General features: G+C 38.1%; 1 protein-coding gene across 2 annotated transcripts in view; it reads left to right on the top strand.

Moving 5' to 3' along the window:
• Nucleotides 1–22,807, top strand: part of PTTG1IP2 (PTTG1IP family member 2) — a 32,746-nt gene extending 9,939 nt beyond the window's left edge. Inside the window, exons 4-7 of one of the 2 annotated variants that reach the window (XM_052802616.1) lie at nucleotides 3,604–3,712; nucleotides 7,292–7,360; nucleotides 14,287–14,333; nucleotides 21,136–22,807. In XM_052802616.1, coding sequence (XP_052658576.1) covers nucleotides 3,604–3,712; nucleotides 7,292–7,360; nucleotides 14,287–14,333; nucleotides 21,136–21,185 — 275 coding nt within the window. In that variant the 3' untranslated portion in view covers nucleotides 21,186–22,807. Of the gene's footprint in view, nucleotides 1–3,603; nucleotides 3,713–7,291; nucleotides 7,361–10,752; nucleotides 10,922–14,286; nucleotides 14,334–21,135 lie in introns of those variants that run through there. The other variant, XM_052802607.1, reaches the window with a different exon arrangement.
• Nucleotides 22,808–23,047: the final 240 nt, after the last annotated feature.

The raw sequence follows: 23,047 nt of genomic DNA, 5'->3' as shown, positions 1-23,047 counted from the left end.
CGTTATCATTATTAGTTTCTTCTTTTCTGTTCTATTAAACCATTCTTATCTCAACCCATGGGTTTTGCTGCTTTTCCTCATTTTCTCCCCCATCCCACTGGGTGGGGGGGGGGAAGTGAGTGAGCGGCTGCGTGGTGTTTAGTTGCTGGCTGGGGTTAAACCACGACATGGAGCCACCCCAAAATTCCTGAAAACTGTTTTTGCTTAAACAACCGAAAAAACTATGTGGTCTGTGGGTGCTAAAGGCAATGCAGTTAAGGTTAAAAAGGAAGCTGCAGAGTGCCACTGTAGATTGTAGTGCTGCATATTTTAATTGTTCTTAGATTTCCTTTTGCTTTGCATGTTGTGTTACAAAATACAGTACAGTGCATGTGGTGCCATTGGGGTGAAATCTTTGGAGCTATTTTTGCAATACTGTGTATACGGATCTAAATTCAGACTAGACTGTAACAGAGAACAAATAGGACATTAGGAAGCTTGCCTTATGAACTAAGACTACAGCTTCAGTCCAGCAAAGCAAAGGCTTGCTGCTTTCTGTGTATTTGCTTGTGAGCACCAGGAGGCCAAAGGGCAAAAACAAGTGGGAGTGAACTATCAGGGACTATGTTAACTGTAAATTAGAAGAAAGTTACCACACTTAGAGCAGTGACATTATGCAGTAGTGTAAATTAGAGTAGCAGAGGTAGAAGATCGCTATTAAAATGGAGTGTGCAGGTTTCTGAATGCTACCACTTTATAGAATCCCTGCAAGCAGGGATTAGATTTGGACAGTACAGGAGAACTTTATGTTCTTTGTTCTTAGCAGAAGGGCTCTGTAGTTTTTGTGAGAGAAAGCGTTTATGCTTAGACTTTTGGAATTTTTAGAGCTACAAAAGCTATCATTTCACTGATACGGCACACTTTTAAGGAAATTGAGCTTTCAGTATTCTAGTAAATGCTGTTACTATGAAATGTTTAGCAAACTTTTTTCTAGCAGTGTGGTGGGTTGACTCTTGCCAATAGCTAAGTACCCACACAGCTGCTCCCTCCCTCCCCTGGCCCCAGTGGGATGGGGGAAGAAAATAGAAAGAACAAAAGCAAGAAAACTCATGGATTGAGATAAAGACAATCTTTAATAGGTGAAGGAAAAAGGGGGAGAGGGAAAAAAAAAAAAAAAGCAAAGGAAATTTGCTTACTACTTCCCACAGGCAGACTGATGCCCAGCCAGTCCCCAAACAATAGTCACCCTGGAAGCCAGATACCCACTCCATTTCTTTTTCCTTTACCTCAGGTTTTATTGCTGATCACAGCATTACATGGTGTGGAATACCCTTTGGCCAGTTTGGGTAAGCTGTTCTGGCAGTGTCCCCTCCTAACCTCTCCAATCTCTTGCCTATCTCCACCCCTGCTCACTGCGGGGAACAGAGTGGAGGTGCGAAAAAGGCAAAATCTTGATGTTCTTCAAGCCTGTTCAGCAACAAGCAAAATGTTGGTGTGTTAGCAGCACTGTTTTAGCCAGAAAGCTGAAACATGGCACCATACCACTGCTATGAAGAAAGTTAACTCTCTCGGCCACACCCAGTACAGAAAAGCATGTCCTTTTGCAAAGCAGTGATTACTGGTATCTACTGATACTAAGGGTGTTCTTGACAGTTTACTCCTGCTATAGAAATGGCTTCTAACTTGGGTGCCATTTGTGTTTCTAGATTGAATGTAGCTTCAACACAGAATGAAAACTTTGTAATGGAGCACATTCTCAGCAAAAAAGTAAAAATGGGAAAAGAAGAAAAAACCCAACCCCAAAACAACAACAACAAAACCCAAACCCAGACACATATTTCCTTAACAGACTTTTTACAAATTATACGCAGCAGCATGCCATGGGGTTATACAGTCTTATTGAGACTGTCCCCTTCAGACGCAGCAGGAAAATTACCTCGTGAACATGGTGGTGGTGTTTTTTCTTTTTGCAAATAAAATGAAGAGTGTTGGCTCAGTCTTGCTGAAAATGAAGGTGAATATTGCAGCTCTCAAAGTCAAAAACAAATGACTGGCTTCCAGTTACAATTTTATATGGAAAAAGACATGTTGACAAATTATTAACCAGCAGTGAAGAAAAGAATGGTATAGAAGCAACATAATACAAAGTAGCTTAATTGTATTGTTTTTCATGAATAATAAGCAAATGAAATAGATAGTGGAGACAGGAATGCAGACTGAAAACTGACAGTCTTTTTCTGCACTTTGTTAATGGGTTCAAAATATTTTTTTTCTGCAATTAAATAGTATACTTTTTAAAAAATTAAATGGAGATTAAAACCATTTTTGTTTTTACTTCACTGAATGAAGTATATTTAATTGCTTGTAGCTTGTAGGGAAGTAACAATGAGAAATGTGGTGTGGTGAAACGTGTTACTTTCAGAATTCACAAGTTCAGAGTTTACTTGTGTATTGTAACTAGAAACTATGTATTAATCTGTATTATAAACTGTACCCAGTAAATTATAACACAGAAGCAAAAATATTTGCTGTGGTCTAATCTTTGGTAAGATCTGTGAAGGGTATGCCTTGACTAGGCGTGAGTTGGTGAGATCTGTAGAGAAGTTACAGACTCTTTGGCTTGTGCATGTAATCAGAGAGGACAGACCCTCTGAAATTTGCTTGCTAAATTTGACTGTCTTATCACTAGTATCCTGAAGCAGTAAAAAGTGCATGTGCAGCTACTCTGTATTACTACAGCAGCATGAAGCTGCTGAATCTGACAGAGTTCAGAGGGATTTATGTGGGAGAAGGGAAAAGAGACAGCTTCCCTGCTCCTTCCCCCCATCATGCTTTAAAATAGTGTGGGGTGGGAAGAGGTGTTTAGTTTTTCTGTGTTACAACTTCCCTGAATGGTTTAATTTTGTCCTTTGTTAGGTTCTTTAAATAACTTGTCAAAGTTATGTCTGTAGCTTTGCTTATATCATCCCTGTTTGCTTTCTTCCTGGGCCTCGCTCTTTTCTAGGACATCAGATTTCTGATTCTTTTTTATGAATGCAGTCCTATCCTGGTTTAGACTAGCTACAGTTGTTACAGTGTATGCTGTTAAAATAATACACCCCCCACACACACACTCCCCCCCATTCGTTAATCACTCTTTGGACAGAGAAGATGACTCGGGAAGTTTTATGGAGAGTTTTATATTGGCTCCTTCAAATCCTCTGACATTGTCATCTTACTTCATTTTGCTTGTTCTCCAGCTGCTGCATGTAATGTGTGTACACTGCTGCTGCATCACTTTTTTTTGTTCATGCTGTACATTGGCTAAGGTCGTGATTGGGAGGACAGAACTGTGGAATCACGCCAGTAGATATATCATATAAAGTATTACAGGATGACTTGTAATAGTTTGGTATGTGTAAAGAGCAATTTTACTTAATGTCTGTTCAGTGTAGATTATGCATAGTAGCAAAATTCTAATACAATATGCTGAGTTTTAACTGGGGTAGTTGCACAGAATTGTGTGTTTGATATTTTTTTTTGAATACAGAGATGAAAAAATACTTGGGAAGGAGGGGAAGAATTATCAGAAAGACAAATGTTAATGCTGGAGTCTAACAAGTTTAATATATTCATATTTTTCAGTAAACTTTGAGGCTTTAATTATTGCCATAGCTGTAGTAGCTGGACTCATTCTGGTGTCCATAGCAGTCTGTTGCTGTTACTGCTGTTACTGCAGAAGGCGTTCCAGGAGGTAAATACATATATTTGTTTCCTTTACTAACTTTGGGTGCTGGTCTTCCCTACCTACCTACAATTTTTACTCTCCAATATACTAAGGATCTTTTCATTTGGAAGCAATTTTGGTCACTTTGCTATATTTGTTTGAGAGACAACAGAAAGAGGTGTTTAGTGTCAGGCAGTATGGCACTAGAAATGATGCTGAAATGACACTGAAGTGATGTTATTAGTGGTAGGATCACAGATGTGTTCTTTAAGTAAGCTATTACTTTACATTTCTACGTTTTATATTTCCTTATTAAGGTTGGACATGAAATATTTCAATGCCAAATAAATACTTGCTTCTTGTGATGACAGAATAATTTCTATCAAGGCAAGCTCATGGTACAGCAAAAAGGGGACCAGGTGGGTAACAAGTAACTGAGCAACAATGTCCTACAGCACTTGGTATCCATGCTTCAGAATTTGCTTTAGAATGTGTCAGCAGACAGTCAGTATCTAAGTGATTAGCTGTCTTCAACAAGCCAATTCAACAAAATATTCTGAGTGTAAGATGATACTTTTTTGCTCGAAGATACCAAGAGTGACTTACTTAAAATAATATTGCAAAAATTAAATGTTCTTTAGATCTTGGAGGGCTTGTAAATTTTTTTTTTTACTGGCTTACTTCTCTAATTGGCTAATACCCTTCAAAGGGAGGGAAATAGTTGATGGGTAGCTAAAATAGTCAGTGCTGCTGTGTGAAGTGATAAGTGCTTATTCCCTAATGAAACACCTGGAAAGCCTTGTTTATTGGGACAGCACAATATGCTTCCTTTTATCACTGAAGTTTTAGAGCTCAGGTTTCTGGGCAGTGTAGTTTCAGTTAGCTCTGTTCCTTTTTTCCTTCAGTACTTCTCAGATGAACAAAATGTGGACCTTATTTCTTGATTTGAAATAACTTCTATACTATTTCAGGTACCTGTAATTCATTGTTCTTGTTTGAGGGTTGTTTTTTTTAAAGAACTTATGCAGCTGTACAGTGTTTAGTGCTGACCTTCAAGCCAGAGAAATATGGTACATCTATGCCTTTAAAGAAAGGAGAAAATAATTGTAAATAACTTGTCATTCCCTTCTCTTTTCCCTGAGGAAGATGCATGCACCTGTTCTGCTGGTAGGTTGGTCTACCAAATCTGTCCTAGTGCAAAAATTGATAACTCTTTAGCCCTGTGCTGATAAGCCCTGAAGATGTATAGAACTGTTTTAGATTTTATGTAAGATCTGCCAAGGTCCTCTGCAGAAGAACCATGTAGGCCCCTGTGGCTGACATGCCAACAAATAAAGCTTGATTCCTGTGAAGAGAAAGATTTGTGCCAGACTTCAGTTTTAGGAGCTAAGTCGTCAATCAGTACTGTAACATCTAATTCTAAAAATAGAGGGTTAGTTGAGAGTCATCTTATGCCAGGACTCCAAAAGTGTCAAGCTTAATCTTCTGACACTTAGAGGATTTAAAGGTCTTGTCAGAGTGGGGTCCAGCTTATTTCAGGAGGATTCAGAATGTATTGTTACAGTGAAGCCTGATATATTACTGGCTTTAAACCCACTGATTCTCAGCAGGAATTCTTTTGCTCTCTGCTTCCTCAGTTTTGGGGATTCCTTTTCCACAAAAACTTTTTTGTAATGAATTGGAAGAAGGAAAATTTGTAGAAATGTGGTATTAGATCTGTTTTACTGACTACTTAGATGTATTGTCTCAGGTCTCAGGTGTAACCTTGTTTTGCAGAAGTGTCAGTATTCCTTCTGGGAGTTTTTAAGCTGCGGGGTTTCAGTGTTCAAGAAGCCAGCACTTATCTTTTCCTTGAACACAGAGAATACTTAGGTGCATTAATCCCCACATCAGTAACATAGCTGGCTGCCTATCCCAGGAATCCTAGCACCATTGGTGCATTGTTTCAGTTCATTGTTTTTATCCTGTGTTTGGACTTTTAAGAGTCTGGTTCCATGTACCTGAGATACAACTATTCATGAAACTATATTAAATAGACTCTCTTAAACTTTGTCAGTTTAACAACCACTTTTTTTATTTGTATAATTTCAGACTTTCTGAATTTTGAAGAAAAACTCAATTCCTTTAAAGTGTCTAGAAATCAGAAGATATTTAATGCTTTTTTAAATTATAGGGAAGAAATATATTTTCTGAATTCTATACCAGCATTTTATTTGTTTGATGGTTTTATATTTTGCAACACCAATGTGAAGTGAGACTATTGCATAAGATGCTGGGGTCTCCACTAAAGTAGTTTTACAGAAGGGTACCCAAGAATGAGAGCTTCTGGTCTTCCTGGGCATGCTAATGTGGGGAATTGATTAGTTTTACAAAAGGATCTAACCTTGTTTTCCAGTAAAGGTGACCTGTTGCATCTGTTTTGTGCTGCTAAACTCCCTCAAGATTTTTCTAATTCGTTATGTGGAAACAAAAAAGGAGGAACTAGAAAATTTGTATGTGAAAACATTACATGGATACTAAATTACTGGATTGTATTTAAATTACTAAGATGTTCAAGAGATGTATGGACTGATTAAGCAGATGGAAAAATTGAGTTCAGATTTCCAGTTCTGGTGTCTGATTTTTATCTGTTAAAACATTTGACATGCTATAATTAACCACTGGATGTCACTCTTGCTTAACTTGTATGTTGGTTGCTGCAGATGTGTGCTACTACAACTGTTCATGTCTCTGTTAGCAGGTGTATTGTAAATAATTCGTATCTTCAGATAGTGCATTCAGTTTTGAAAAATTATTAGCTCTTGGGGAAGCATGGCAGGTGCCCATTCACTAATCCTGAATAATTGTCATTTAATTCTGTCAGAAAAAACCCCAGACAAATAAATACTGTTAGGCATTTGCTTCAGAGTTCTACAATTCTTATATGGTCAATCTAATGGTTAAGTGAAGCTGAGCTTTCTCCAAGGCAGGTCACAAAGCTTAAGTGCCTGCATTCAGTAGAGCATATCTGCACATGCACAGCTCAGATGCACTGTGTAGGCTCAGCATTTCCCAGAGTCGCACAGCTGATGCACTCAGGTAAATCCTTGCTTATTCCAGAACAGGGAAGGCAGCTGTTAAGACAGTTCGTGCAGACTGCTTTCCTGGGGGACGCTTGGGATTGGATAGTGGTGGTTGTTGGAAAGGTAAATTGTTCTGGGATCAAAGGCTTATGAACCATCAGTCTTCCAGGGGGCAACAATGGACTTAACTTTACACTTACTCTAAAATGGGGTGTGGCACATGGGGAAAATGGCAAGTACGCGCTCTGCTTCTGGAACAGTCTGCAACCTGTTCTGAAGAGGCTTTAAATTGCCCTCTGGAGTCTGAAGGGCACATTACTACAGTGAGTGAAGCATTTGGGCGTTATAAAATGTGAAAGGGTAATTCTACAAATTTGTCAATTATGCTTATTCAGCAATGAAATGTTACATGGCTGTGAAGAAGTATCTCAGGTCAGGCTATAAATCCTTTTTGAAAATAAATCAAATGACTAAACAGTGATTGCCTAGCAGTGAAACTGCTTTTTCCTCCTCTTATGCTTTCCTTCCCTGCTTATTTTTCTAGTAGACCAGATGAAGAAGAAGAACGGCTAGCTAGAAAGAGAGAGGAACGAAGACTACAGTCTCTTCAGAGGTAAGTCTTGACAGCTTGATATATAGCTATACACTTCCTGGTGATCTAGGAGTATTCTGACCTTCTAAGGAATAAATGGTGTACTAAACAAGGAGGCATTGTGGAGTTAAGCATGACAATGTCAGGTTTTTACAAAATGGGGCTTATTGTGAGATTTGTGAACCTGATTAGGGGCCTGTATTTCTGTAAGTGAACAGAGAGCAAACAGGTTGATGCTCTCTGTGGCAGGTACCACGAGTGCTCTGTGCCAGCTGAGAGCAAACAGGAGGGATGTCTGAAGTCTTGCTTAGTCTCTCCTGGACTGATGCCTGTCCGTGGCATGAGTTAATGCCTAAGCGAGCCTGGGATTCAGAGGCAAAAAGTCACTTTTTGGATTAATTTGGTAATCAGGTTTTTTTGGTTTTGTTTGGGGGGGGGGGGGGGGTGTTGTTTTTTTGTTTGGTTGTGTTTTGGTTTTTTTAAATCTGACTGGGAAAAGTAGAGAAGTTGATAGTGAGATACCTATTAGAAATTTTGCTCAGGAAATGGAAAACTTTGGCTCAGATCTTAGACTTAATTCCACGTTTCCATCCTTTATGCTAAAGCTGTAGCACAGTGTAGAAAGTAGTGCAAGAGTCAGCAGTGATACAGTGCTTCTTGGTGAGAACAGCATTCCTTCAGATGTAGGTTTTTGTAGCTTAGTGCTCCAGTGAGTCTTCGTGGTTTATACGTTATTCTTTAGATAAACAGTTTTTATAGGTAGGGCCATGATACTCAGTACAAGCCTGATATACGTTTTGAATCATACTTCCTTTCATGGTCTTTATTTTGGAGCTTCACAGTGGATTAGCTTTAGTAAAGACAAGAGGAGAGTCCTAACCAAATTAATGCTAGGCTTGGAGCTGTCAGATGTGGGTTTGAATCCCCACAGACTGACAAGGAAATTGATCTTAGGTTTGCCGCATCCTGGTTATGTTCTATAAATACTTGGCTGCCAAGTAACAGGTGAGTACCTTCCCTGCTTTGCTGATACCTGCTGTTTTCTCTTGAACTCAGACTGATTGTTAATATGAGCAGGGACTGCGGGGAGCAAGGCATACTTCCAGATGAGACCCTTTGCAGAGCTTTTGCATGAAGACTTTAAGTTTCTCTATTACAAATGTGCATAAGACATAAAACATGCTTAGTTTGCTCAAACATGTTAACGTTTCTGACTGGGCACAAAAGTGGGAGCCAATAAGGTTCTCTTACAGATGTACCTACACTCGTGTGTCTGGCTGGCAGGAGCTGGGAGAATTGCTCATCTTAACTCCATGCAAATCTGTTTTCTGGTTCTGAACTGCCAGATTACATGAGCAAATACAGCAACTGTTTGCCCTGAATCTAACAATGGTTATGGCTCTGAAGTAGGCATTGTGATGTTAGGAAGCAGAACAGATTCTGTTTTAATGGGTTAAATTGATGCGTCCTTTAGCCTTGTACAAAATTCCTAAACTTGTTGGCAATAGAAGGAATTAGAATAGGATACAATGGGGATGTTTAACAAAGATTTTTTTCAGAGCTTGACTTGGTGCAAAGCACCAGTTTAAAAGTAACTTTCTGCAGAGGGAAGATGAGAATTAGATGTCTCCTACTGTAGCTGAGCTAAAATTACTGTTTTGAAAATGTATACTTTTATATGTAATGGTGCCGCTAATTTAACCCTTTAGATTGTGTGTAAAAGCATTCTACTGATGTAACTGAGCTGCTGATGCAAAGAATATTCTTACTTTTCTTTCATGCCCAAGGCACAACATTCCTTAGCTCTATGCTATGCCAGATTTGTTTTGCAGAAAGCTATTCACATTTCTGTGGGGTTTTTGAGGTGGTTTTTATTCTGTTGGGTGAGTTCAATGAACAGTCTCAGCATGTATCCATAAGATTGCTGGGATCCACAGAATGCAAGGACAGCATGAATCCAGGGATGGGGAAAAAAGCAAAGAAAGCATTTATCTGGGGACAGTAGAAAGCAGTACTTCCCCTTTCATCATTGCAACATAGTGTCAAACTTTATCCAAGAAGAGAATGGATGCAAGTATGTTTTCATAAACATTTAATTTGTGAGCTGAAAGTGTCATACTTGAATGTGTGCAGAAGGGTAAGAAGTAGGTGGCCAGTTTAGGAAGTATGCTCATGCATAGTTGTACCACACAGTTTCTCAGAGAAGTGCTGTTGAAGACTTGCAATGGATCAGAAAAAAGGGAAATTTTCTACCTTTTAATCCATGTCTAACTAGTCACTGCACAGTAGGCAGAGTGCTAGTGTGAAGGTGATGTTTTTCTTGTAATGCTTTTGTTGCCCTCTAAAGAGGAGGGAACCTATGAGGAATATCAACATTTTGTTGTATGCCAAAACCATGTGCCTTGTGGTGAAATGTACATCCTTAGTATTATACTATGTTCTTCAGTTAAATCAACACTTACTATGTTTATTATAAAGCAAAGGCTCATGACCAGGTGCATAGGTGATGATTGTGTACCATAACCTTTCCACTGTGATTTGTGTATCGGCTTTAAATTCTTGGTACAGTTAATATGTAAGAAGTCTGACACTTCTGGAGTGTAGGGTTTGCTGTGCACACAGAGCAAGTGGTATTGCACCAGGAAATTAGCAATGCATAGCTAAGACCAACTCCATTCCTGAATTAAGCCTAGGAACAAGGATTGCTGGGAGCAGACTGCTCTGCCAGAATGATTGTTGCAGCCTTACAGCAGCAGCAATGTTTCCTAGCTTGTCTCAGGAGTGTGTCTGTGAAACAAACTGTTCTAATTGCAGGCGAGAGCTTAGCAGCAGCCCTGGGATATTTCCTGTGTTCTGAACATGCATACCCATTGTGTGTGGCTGGGGGGTCATGGGAAAACATGAGGAGTAAGCAGCTTCCAGCAACCAGAACACCTCACGCTACCCACTGCTTGCTTCCAGTAAGTCCTCAGGTGGATGAATTGGTAGTAGCAGGCTGTAGAACAGATTAATAGTATCAACAAGCCATTTCTGACCAGCAGACTACAGAGGAAAACACCGTACTGTACTGTGTGGTCTTTCTTTACTACAACCTGTGAAGTTTTCACATAGTTTCTGAAAACAGCTGGATAGCTATTCGGATAAATAGTATGGGTGGAAAATAGGTGCAGCATTGACCTTATGTTGGTCTGTTTGTTTTTTCTATAATCTTATGTTTTTTTCTGTGGGATGCAGCTACTTTATATACAGCTGTTCAGATCAGTTGGCAGTGGATGGAGAACAGGACTAGTCTGAGCTTCATTTCATGATTCCATTAGTGAATGGTAAAAACAAAGTAAGGAGGCCCAAGTTGCATAGTGTGTGATTTTTTTTTTTTTTAATTTTTTTTTTTAAATTTTTTTTTTTCCTGCAAGCTTCAAGATAACTGCAGCACCTACTATTTTCTGGCTTTTCAGGTACACAGTAAAAGTTTCTTTTAAACTTAAAAATTTGTTTGTGTTAAGTATCTGTAATAAACTGAATTTTAGGATGTGTGTTTTTGGAATACCTAGATGGCTGTTAGCATGAAGAGTAAGGGTAATGACGTTAGCCCTCTGCTTGTCTTCTTGAGGACAAAACTAGGTGTCGTTTCACTGAGAAGGTTGAAAATTACTTGTGACCTGTAGAGTTTGCAATTACAGTGAGGGGCAGGAGGGGAAGTGTCCTGGTTTCAGCTGGGATAGAGTTAATTGTCTTCCTAGTAGCTGGTACAGTGCTATGTTTTGAGTTCAGTATGCGAAGAATGTTGATAACACTGATGTTTTCAGTTGTTGCTAAGTAGTGTTTAGACTAAAGTCAAGGATTTTTCAGCATCTCATGCCCAGCCAGCGAGAAAGCTGGAGGGGCACAAGAAGTTGGCAGGGGACACAGCCAGGGCAGCTGACCCAAACTGGCCAATGGGGTATTCCATACCATGTGACGTCCCATCCAGTATAGGAACTGGGAAGTGGGGGTGGGGAATCGCTGCTCGGGGGACTAGCTGGGGTGTTGGTCAGCGGGTGGTGAGCAATTTTACTGCGCATCATTTGTACATTCCAATCCTTTTATTATTGCTGTTGTCATTTTATTAGCGTTATCATTATTAGTTTCTTATTTTCTGTTCTATTAAACCGTTCTTATCTCAACCCACGGGTTTTGCTTTTTTTCCCGATTTTCTCCCCCATCCCACTGGGTGGGTGGGGGGGAAGTGAGTGAGCGGCTGCGTGGTGTTTAATTGCTGGCTGGGGTTAAACCACGACAGGAAGAAAACCTGGAGTTCAGTTTTTGACTAATACTGAAGGAAAACGGATATTGTGTAGCTTTTAGTCCTTTATTTGACTTCATGTCATCTCTAACATGAAAAACCATTTTTAAACATAGCATCAAGTAGTTAGTCTTTTTCTGTACACTCATTTAGTTATATACAGCTGCAAATACATGGTACATTTATATGTTAGATTTATTAATCTATAAACCTTGATTTACATGTTGAAGTTTATAAACCAATGAAAAGCAGTGAGATATTGTATGAGATAAACTGCCAAGTATAATTTGGTAGTGTACTGGTAAGGGAGAACAAGGAGGGGGGGGCAGGGAAAGAAAGGATTGCAGTTCATTTGTGAAGAACCAAGTATGGAAAATTATGATGTGAATTGTTAGTATTAGGAAAAATACTTTCTCAGCTTACAGCAGTGGGGACGACTTGCATGAAGAGCCAAAAATTTAGCATACAGAAAATGGGGTATTAGCAGTAGTATTAAGAAACAGAACCAACTCAGAAGAATGTAAAGTGACTTCATTTGATCATAATGTTAAGATGTGAACGGTGCAGTAAGCCACCTCTGGGTGGCTGATTCAGTGACTGCCTATTCAGATTTGCATCTGATTCTACTCAGTTGGTGTATACCTAAGCCTTATTTACTGTATAAGTATTTAGTCATGGGTGATGTGGTATAGTCACGGCTGCCTGTCAAAGTTTGAATGTTTCACAAATATTAATGGTTTTACCCTTCAAACTTAAACAGTGTAAAGATTTTAGATGTTTGGTGGTTTGTTTTGAATAGCCTAGGGACATATCATAAAGTGTTTCTGAGGTTTAAAGCCTACACAGCCTGATATTTTTTTTTTTTTTTTTTTTTTTCTCTGCACCTCCACTGCCTTACCCTCCTTACGCAAATACTTAGTGCTTTCTGTGTTCAGGGCAGATTCAGACTGACTGCTGAAGTACTGAGATTTCAGTTGAAACTGGAGCAGTGAGACTCCATTATTTCAGACAGGGTATGCAAAACAGTGAAGAACATGCCATTAGTACCACCAGTAAAAAAACTTGGTTGGAGGTCAGGTGATATCACATGGAAACTATACAGAAATAACGTCTGGCTTTATACAGAAGGCTGCTTTAAGCAGAATCTCTGTTCTCTTCCTGAGATCCCTTGCCTCGTATCATGTCTTCCTCTTATGCAACACAGGAAGCAGGAATCCTGTGATCAGTTTACCCTCAGTAGGTAAACTTGACTTCTCTTCTTCCTATTCTCTTCAACCTCTCAGTCCTGACTTTCTTCCTCTACGTGAATTTCATTTCATCACCCTGATTACCCAGTTCCTTCTCCTCCCGCAGTTTGGCCAGGCTGCTTTGGTCCTATGCTGTGGGGGCTCAATAGTGGAAGGGGAGATAGGTATCTTGGGGAAATAGTAGTGGAAGGTTTTGAGTCAGACTGTCTTGTTTGGTTTTCTCATTGTGCTTTATCTGCATGCTTTCCAGAAGTGCAGTTGCAGGGAAAGGCTGGTTGAGCCCTTCAGCTAAGTGGGAAGCAGGATAATTGCTTCTGAGGACACACAGGATCTGATTAGCAGTAGGAATTATTTGGAGGTAGAATATGCATATAGGGTAGATGGGATCTTTGGTGAATTAAGCTGTCGGTGCTTAACAGCTTTCTGCTGAATATGTTCAAATTAGAATCAGGTGAAAGTCACAACTTGTCTAACTGGGTTAAATTTTGATAGGGGCAACAAACTGTATTTTTTTGTTAGAGGAACATTGTTTTGCCAAATTCTATATCCTTTCGTCAAAATGCATAGATCCTGGATTGTCCTAGTGAAACAGTTGTGTAGGATCTTTTTTGTTTGTTCTTAAACTAAGCAAAATAGATGCTGCCTTTGAAATACAGGAAAATTATCTGAGGAATGATGGAACGATTTCCATTTAAACTTCATTTTTTTTCCCCCTTCACCTTTGCAAAGGGGAGAGGAGGAAGGGGAAGAAGAAATTGACTCATCAGACAGTTGGTTTATGTCAATAATTAAAGTTTGGCAATATTAGATACAGTCTTGAAAACTGTTGTATGATTAGACAATATAACTAGAGGCATCCAATTTTTATATAACACAATATTTTTGTTTATGCTCTGCATGGATGCCATGCTGGATTTTAGAAACCAGCAGTTTTCACTTATACTTGCTGTACTGCTTAAACAGTAATACACCTTTTATCTTTTTATAATTATTATATTGAATATTGAATTAGGATTCTGAAGCACGCTGTATTCACAGCTAAATTTTATTATTATGCTCCCTGCTGGAAAGCATTAGGGAATCTTCCAATATTGCACCTTGCTTCTTATGTATAGGCAAATACCTTAGTGTGTATATGTATATGTGGATGCATTACTTCTGTATAGAAAAAACAGTATTTTCCTTACGCTTGCAAATATATCTTACTTTGACATTATTGATTAGTGAGAAGTTATAGGAAATCTTATAGATACATAAAGTGTATATAGAAAGATAAGATCTATAACTGGTAAATGTGGGGTTTTTTGATATTTGTAATTGCATACTACTTTAAAAATGTTGTCTCAGATGTAATTATCATATTCTGCTTACAGCTCAAAACAGTCTGAATGTTCTTCTCATGCCTTTATTTGTTGCAGGAAACATGAAAGAAAACTGAAGCATGATGAAATACGTAAGAAGTATGGTATGTGGTAATCTTGTTTTGATACTCAGTATCTAAATTGATTCCTTTTTCCTAATTATTATTAAAATTCACAGCAGAAACAAGCTGCTTTATGAGCAGCAGAAGTAATCAAGCCCAGTTTCCTACTGATGCATGTCTTCTGTCACCTGAACACCTGATCTCATCACTAGTATGCTCCTGTTCTCTTCCAGCACTGACTTTCCACTTGACAAGAAAATGCTGGCTGGGGTGTTTGCTTGGGGTGGGCATTTAAATACATTTATTAAAATAAGCCTTTTTTTTGTCTCTTCCTAAGAGTACTGATTTTGGAGGTTTTTTGTTTGTTCTTGAATGTGCTAAACCAATCTAGTTGAAATTGGCTAGTAGACTCATGGTTATTGAAGAGGATAGACTGACTAGCAGATAGCGAACTTTTAAAATCAAGCTTAAAAAAGAAGGATGGAGGATGCAGCCTAATGCAGGGATTAAAATTGTTGTTTTTTCCTTTGTTTTTAAGTGGAGCTGTGGTCCAGTAGGAGAATACTGCAAGACTGTAGGACCTGCTGTGTTGTATAGGAAGCTTTTATTATCTAGGCTTGTCAGTGCTTGCACTTTACATTTGATTTGTTCATAGGGTTAATAGTACTGTGTATTCAGAGACAGATATGCTAAAACTATACTGCACTTTTTATTATGCAAATTGCACTAATGTCAGAGGGGGTTGATTCTAGGGGTCTGAACAGTCACTCAAAACTGTTAATTTTCATCCTCTTGTTAAACTGATTGGCAGAGTCTGGGAATGCTTTCATGAATCTGTAGCCTGCCCTTTGGCTGATGCAGGAGTGATACAGACAATCTCTATAGGGAATTCTCTGCTTGGAGAACATTTGCAAAAGTATGCTTCTTTGCTGAAATGGAGCAAAAATTCACTGTGAAGCTTGAGCTGCAGGAGGAAGAATGTTGTAGAAACCACAAGTCATTTTTGTTTAACAATCAGTCATGAGCTTCAGTCCTGTGGTATTTTATAGGATAACTGACCCTGTATCCCAAGTTTCAAGAGGTTGGTTTGAGTGGTTGACAACAATAGTTCAGATTTAAAAAAACAAACAAACAAAAAAACAATAAAAAAACCCCAAACAAAATCCAAACAACAACATAACACACACTTTTTGTGTTTGTTTCTCCTTAGAAGAGACCTTAGAGTCAGTCTCAAGTTTGAATCATTGGGATGGATCGATCTGGTGAAGAACTTAAGGCAATGGCTGTGTGTCCAAAATAACATGCAGCACTCTGTACAGATACACATATAGCTTTGCATCTCCTTAGCAGTGCAGCTAAAAGGAGTGAACGAGGTCCTGAATTCAGTATAGCAGTTAATGGATCAAAGCACTGCATTAGTGTTAAGTGATGTTTCAAAAGGCTGCGTTCAGTCATATCTTGCTTGTGAAACTAGTTCACTTGTCTCCTAGATGGTCCTACATTTTGGTGAAGACAATTCTCTCTCTTCAGTGCTTAACTTTCAGACCTTTGCAGGATGCTTTGTTGGATCTTGTTGAGTTTCCTGAGGAATATAACTGTATAATTCTGTGCCTCTGGAAAGCATATACCAAATTCAACAAATCTTGCATATAGCTATACTATGCACACAGTCGTATGAGAGCAAGTGCCATTTTGCCTCCACTTGAAGCATGTTAGTCTATGAATGACTTAATTAGAAACAAGTTCATATGTTCATTGTGTTAATGGAAGGCATACCCTCTTATAAGGAGTCAGGCATATTCATTTCTTCGTGCATTTTTTTGCAATGCAGTTTACCTGCAAAAGATTGTAATTCAACTATAAAACTTAAATTTCAATAGCAAGCTTCTATGTAACGTTTATTTATTGACAGGCTTGCTTTATTGCATATACAGAGATGAATTTATGTTATCGGATATATTGATCTGAGGCCTGGATTCTCATAACTCATTTTTTTTCCTAAAGAAAAATCTCTTACATGAATAGTTGGCACATCCTGAAAGGATGTATGTAATAGAGGAAAAATGAAAGACAAAATATGTATAAATTCTGAAATCCCTAAATATTATTGCTGATGTATATAGTTTATATTCTGATAACATGTAGACAAATGATTGTCTTGCTATAACCTTGGGTCTTCTGTCTTCATTTTTCACTGTCTAGTAAATACATATGCTAGCATATTAAACATAATCTAATAAAAATTGCTGCAAATAATTATGGAGACACTAGATTATTTTACTCTTACGCACTGCAGAGAGGATTCTCAGTTAAGTATGCATGGATGAGTGGCAGAATGACAATGACTTTGTTAATCTGACTCTGTAGATTAAAATGATCATGCCTGAAATTTCAGTATTTGGTTGGCTTTAAGGGAATGCCTTTTCCCATTTCATCCACTAGCTTTCCTTACCCCATTTAAATGGTAATTACACATTTATAATGCATTGCAGGTGTCACTCTAGCCACGGTCCTTTGGGAGCATTGGAAGCAATAGAGAGCTTTAGCAACCAGGAATACATGCTTTGAAGTGTTTTTGTTGCACAATTTGATAGTATTTTTCATTTGCTCACGTATGAATGCAATATGATTACACAAATTATGTGTTGACTATTAGAAAATTTTAAAGTAGAATTCAGAGTACTTTGCGGCTTGTGTAGTATACAAAGGAACTACAATTTAATTGCTGCTGCATTTGCTGCTATTGTATGTTCAGTATAGCGTTAGTGAGAAGCTGCTTTATTATTATTTCAGGATTTTGCCCGGTATTAGTGGAAGGATTCTTTCTCTTCATTTTTACAAAATTATTGCCTTTCATGATTTTGGGCTTCCACACCACTTGCTTCAGTTCTGCAAAGGTTTTGATCAGCTAATTAATGATATGTAATCCTATCTCCTTTATTTTATGTGAGATGTTGATTTTTGTATTCAGTAGTTTATCACAGTAAATGTTCCTTCTGTTCTAGATTGGTACTTTGTCTTGATCTTCGTTAGTGTTCTGAATGCAAAGCAGGGAAACCTTGTATTGCTATACACTGTTAAGAATAGAATTGTTAATCTGGGGGTTAAAAATAAAGAGAAAAAGTGTAATAAGGGGTGAAGACGTGCAGCAAAGTAGTTGGTGGTTTTTTCTTTTCTCAGCGTATACAGTCTCTTGTAAGTTTTTCCCTTGCTAATTCTATTTTTGGGCAGTGCTGATGTGATGAGAGTCAGATCTCAATGACTGAGAAGCTGTATAATTAGCATAGCATATAACATAAATGAACATGCTGGAAAGAGGTATTAATTTCTTACAATTGCTTTGTTATTTCCTATGTATTAGGAGGCCTCATTATTTCATACAATCTAATGAAGGATACTTGACCACTATACCTTTCAAATTTTTGAGTGTTTCTTGAATACTGCTAAGTAGGTCAAATATTAACCTCAAAACTAAGGTAAATAGAAGCAAGATGTTAGAAGTTCTTGTAAGTGTCCTGTGTTCAATATTCAAGCTCAGCAGTAACATGTAATGGACTTCATTGCAAACAAGTCTCCTGAAGCTACGAACACCTAGCTTCTCTGAACCTGTAAGTGTAAATTAAAATTGGGTAGTCACACTCATGTCAAGTGGGAAACGGTTGAGAGAGACAACTCATGTCTGGTTCAAGGCAGCACATGATCTTTAGTTGAACCAGACATGTTATTCAATTCGCATAAGCTTGCAACTCCTCTGAGTGTCATGGCTAAGAGCAGCTGTGGCAGCTGACAGGAGCTTTTTGTCATGCTCTTTTTTTTTTTGTATGTGTCTCTAGATTGGTTTTGTCCACTTGAGCCTGATACAACTTCTTCAGTAATAACTGGTGCAAGTGATGAGCTGCCGTCTCCCTCCTCTCACTTAATGTAATCTTATGACATACTTAGAATGCTGAGGATAAAAGAAATTTAAACACTGAATGCAGATTTGAGAGCAAGACTGAGAGCAAGGTCTATCAGATGTTGTAACCTCTGTGGTTATCCTCATTTGGAAGGAGGGCTTGCCATTTCTCTTGGAGTACCTTCTTGCCTGGGAGATGAATTTCTGAAGTCATGACCAATAATACTCACACTGGACTGACCCATAGTTCTTAAAGCCTGTTTAGTTCCAGTATTGTACAATAAGATAAATCAGAGAACTTTAACTTAAACATACGAATGCCTGATTAGTGGTGATTATATCTGTTCATACCTAAACATAATTCAGTAAAACCAAAGCAAGTACTACTGGGAAAGGCATTTGCAATAACGAGTAAAAAATGACACATTCACTTCAAATATGAGGACTAGTTATCTGAAATGGCTTTTGGTTGAGCATTTTGGGGCATGGGCAGATAAAAGTATATTTGCTCCTCAGAATGGTATAGGAAAAGTTTTATCAGGAGTCTTAGACCGTGCTCAGATTAATTTGAATTTGGCACTTCTGGATGTAGAATACTGTTTCCATTGGATTTCAGCTGTTCAAGCTGCAAGAGAACAGTGTCTAGTGTTCTACTGTGCTACTTACATACTTGACCCTTCAAAGGTCTGAATCTTGAATGAAATATAAGAAAGACATAATAAGCACTTGCCAGAGTACCTAGAGAAGTATGCAACCTCAGTTAATTTTGTTGGGGAATCTAGTATGACCTCTTGCCACTTTGTGGAAAATTTTTGAAGTTTGGTGCCTTGATTTCCAAGTGGAACTTAATGAGTGCAGGGAGTTTATGCAATGCCAATTGTAATAAAACTATGTTAATTTCCTGTACTGTTGCTCATTTTCTGTAAATGTTGTGTAGAGATGTGTTTTGGATTTAGAAGGGGTGAAATACAGAAGTACTGCCAAAACTTTTAATAATTGGACTACTTGGTTGTCTTTCAGGTAACTAAATATATTAGGATCTATAGATCCTAGCTGCCAAAGTATTAACATGTCTGGAGGAAGGAGGGGGTGGTGGTCTGGAAATAAAGTAAATGTTTCTTCTCTGTATTTGGGTTGGGGTTATATTAATGCAGGAATGTTACCTGAAGGCACTCAAGGTTGAATGGTAGGCCAAGGATAAGAGCTCTTTTTTATTGTGTGTTAGCTTACTCGTCAGCTAGAGTAGACTTAATGGACCCTACAACTCTTTGTTTAAATGCACAAAAGGTAAGATTAAAATTTAAGTAACTGCTTTCTGAAAGTTTAAAAATATAAACATTTCAAGATCTCAAAATATTGTAGATAACTCTTGACAATGCTGTCATGTAACCATATTCTTATTGCACAAATACTTAAAAGATTATTTTTTAAAGCAATTACAGAAAGGTAAGACGCAAGGTGCTATACCAGGTAAATAGACCGTATTTTATGTTACCTGGCTGAAGCTTTATAACTGTGACTGACTTACCCCTTCTTTGGTGAGTAAGGGTCATATGAGGGCTGGTTTTGATTTTAACTTTACAAATTGACTGCTTGTAATCTTGTAAATTTGAGAAGTTACAGAATTTTTCATACTTATTCCTTAATATTTGCTGTTCCCTATCAGGTAGGTAGTTGCAGTTACTGATACAATAATCAGCACTAAGCAGTTGTGCTTCTTGATTGACATCTTAAAATAACCTGGCAGTTCAAAAGAAGTACAACAACTGCAACAAGGTAGACAAAAGTATAGTCTTCCTTCAGTGCTATTAGTTTTTGGCTTTCAGATAGAACAGTGAACGTTCAATATCTGTGTGCAGTTGCATGTGGAAAAGAGGTATGGTATGAAAAGGTCTGAGGGGAGTTCTTACAAGATTTGGCAGTGACTAGCATAATCTTCCACTATCGGGAAGCTGAACATTAGCGAATTGGTGGTGTTTGGCTTAACTGTGTTCTGTTTCCATGCCCTAAACAAATGAGCTAGAGAAAAGTCCAGACTTGCAAAACATCAGTATAAAAATCTTGGGTAGAACAGATAGCAGTAGTGTTTCTGTTCTTTCACAACAAAAGTCAACCTTTGGACTCTTATGAGACTCCTTTATTTTCAGTATGCACTTCTGCCTAGCCCAAATCTGGTGTGTGGTTTAAAGTCTCTTTGAAATAATTGCTGTGCGGAACAGCAATTGCTCAACTAACCCTTAACAGAAGATTGTAATGCATATCCAGACACTCAGCATAATTGGATGGCTTTGCAATGCCTTCTGTGACAGTATTCTGGTGAAGTCATTAAGAATCTTCATGATGGAAACGTACTGCAACCTGGATTCAGTGATGCTCTTGGTCTGGTCCCTGGAGGTTTTAGTGCATGTAGAAGTGATCTTCATTTGTTCTTAGAGATTATTGTCCTGTTGCAGAAATGCTGTAAGTGGCTGAATGTGACAGATGGCTGTGTATAATCGAAGTAGAACTAAGTCAAAGTAGCAGCACTTTACATCTTAAAAGGATGATGATCTTATAATAACTTGAATTTATAAACTGGCCAGTCTGAATCTGTTCTTCCTGAGCTATCTCTATGCTTAGGTTTTTGTAGACTTGACTCTCTCAAAAATGCATTTTTGTAGAGTATACCTCACGAATCAGAGATGTTTTTTTCCGTAAGAATTTTTCACAGAGAAATGTTCTTTCCCTGCTAAATGATGAAATACCTATTCATGATTATAGTCTGAGAAATAAGAGTGCTTAACACTTTCAATTTATTATTCTTGAGTGTTTGGGTAATAGAGCAACTATTACAAGAATTGCCTTTTGGTTTTGTTAAATGGAGTACCTATTACAGTGAGGTCAGTAACTCAAGGTTTTTATGTAATACTGGTAAGAAAATTATAAACGCAGTCCTGTTTTGTTTTACAGGTCTTCTCCAGGATTGTGATAATCCATACAGCAGATTTGAGAACGAATAAAGCTGAGCACCTTCCACTAGAGCTGTAACTCCAGAACACAGGAAGATACTTTGTTTTCCTTTGCCCTTTGGGTTCTTTTTTCCCCAAAGTGTTTCCCCCACCTCCCTCCCCCGGTTGTAAAACTAGGAGTGGATAAAGACTTCATGAAATACCTGTTTCTGTCTTCTACCTATATAGAACTAATTTTTTTATAAATACTTTTGGTGTTGAAATGTTTGCTGATTTTTTTTTTTTTTTTAATGATAACATTTAAGTGTGAAATACTATCTTTCCTCCTCTTAAAAGTGTGTTTTATTATATTATCTAGATGGCTAATAGTCACAGTCATGTGTTTGAATTCAGTCTTAACTGCCACTTAAAACAGTTGTTCCCATATTCTTAAAAAAAAAAAATTTACTGTATCTTTTTTATAAAAATAAAAGGCAACATGGAAGCACAGCTTCACACAGCAGAAATAGCTGATGTTGGTATTGATGAGAAAATACACCAGGCACATACTTATGTACTACCATCATGTGAGAACTGGGTGGATGTTTTTTTTCCCTGTGGAAAAAGATCTTCAAGAGTGTAATGTCTAAGGGCTGAGAGAGGGGAGCATATTTGAATAATTCAACTTAGTTGTGGAAATGTTAATATGTACTTTGGATGTATCACCGATGTGAAAGAAACTACTTCAGTTAGAAAAATGGGAAGAAAGTCATTCTTGAAATATAGTTATGTGTGCCTGAATTTAAGAAGAAACATCAGTCTGTGTGAACACTTTCTGCTATAAGCTTAATGTATAATTAAAAGAAAAGGAAAAAAAAAAAGCCAAAATTCTGTAGTTTATCAGGGTTGACCCTGGTCAGCAGCTAAGCCCCACCCAGCTGCTTGCTCCCTCCCTCCCTCCCTACAGTGGGATGAGGGAGAGAATGAGAACAGCAAAAGCGAGAAAACTTTTGGGTTGAGATAAAGGCAGTTTAATAAGTGAAGAAAAGGAGGGTAGGAGGAACAAGTCATGCAAAAGCAATCACCACCTCCCAGAAGTAGACCTCTGCCCACCCTCCCCCTCAGTTTTTGTTGCTGAGCATGATGTTGTATGGCCTGAATATCCCTTTGGTCAATTCTGGCCCGCTGTCCTAACTGCGTCCTCTCCCAGCTTCTTGCCACCCCTGGCCTACTTGCTGGAGCAGGCAGAGTGGGGAAAAATGAAACCTTGACGCTGTGCAAGCAATGCTCAGCAAAAGCCAAAGTACTGGTGTGTTATCAGCACAGTTCTAGCCACAAATCCAAAGCAAAGCACCATATGGGCTGCTATGAAGCAAGTTACTTCCATCCCAGCCAGACCCAGTACAGTAAGAAAGCAGTATTTTCTTAACCTTTTATTGTTCTTTTGATATTTCCATAATGTGATTTATTTTCTCTTTTTCTTTTTGTAGAGGTATTTCACTGAGCATTTTTACTAGCGTACCAGTAACAGGCAAAGAGCTCTTCTCCCCGAGTCTAATGCAAGTTCCCATTTATTCTGTACAGTTTAAATAACCTCCCTTGCTGTCTATTATCCATTAAACAAATGTACAATGTTGAAGATGTTCATGTTATTTTTATTAATGTTCCTAAAATAAAAACTTTAACATCTTTAATATGGTTCTACTTAGTTCTGTTTTTCCATACAATTTCAAATTAACTTGGTTTAAAAGAAGTGATCGAGCATGAGTTTGGGAGAAGGGAAAGGATACGTTTTGCTTTTGCTGTTTTTCTGACAAGAATAAAGTCTTAACAGCACATAGATGTGGTGGGAATTAAATCTTGCCTGTGGGTGATGAGGTGAATTGCCATTCCTTCCAGTGCGAAAGAACCTGGCTTTACTTAGGCTTTAGTAA

This window comes from Harpia harpyja, chromosome 1 (genome assembly GCF_026419915.1).
Source record: "Harpia harpyja isolate bHarHar1 chromosome 1, bHarHar1 primary haplotype, whole genome shotgun sequence".
In the NCBI taxonomy this organism is placed as follows: domain Eukaryota; kingdom Metazoa; phylum Chordata; class Aves; order Accipitriformes; family Accipitridae; genus Harpia; species Harpia harpyja.
This window is presented reverse-complemented; position numbering and strand designations above follow the sequence as displayed.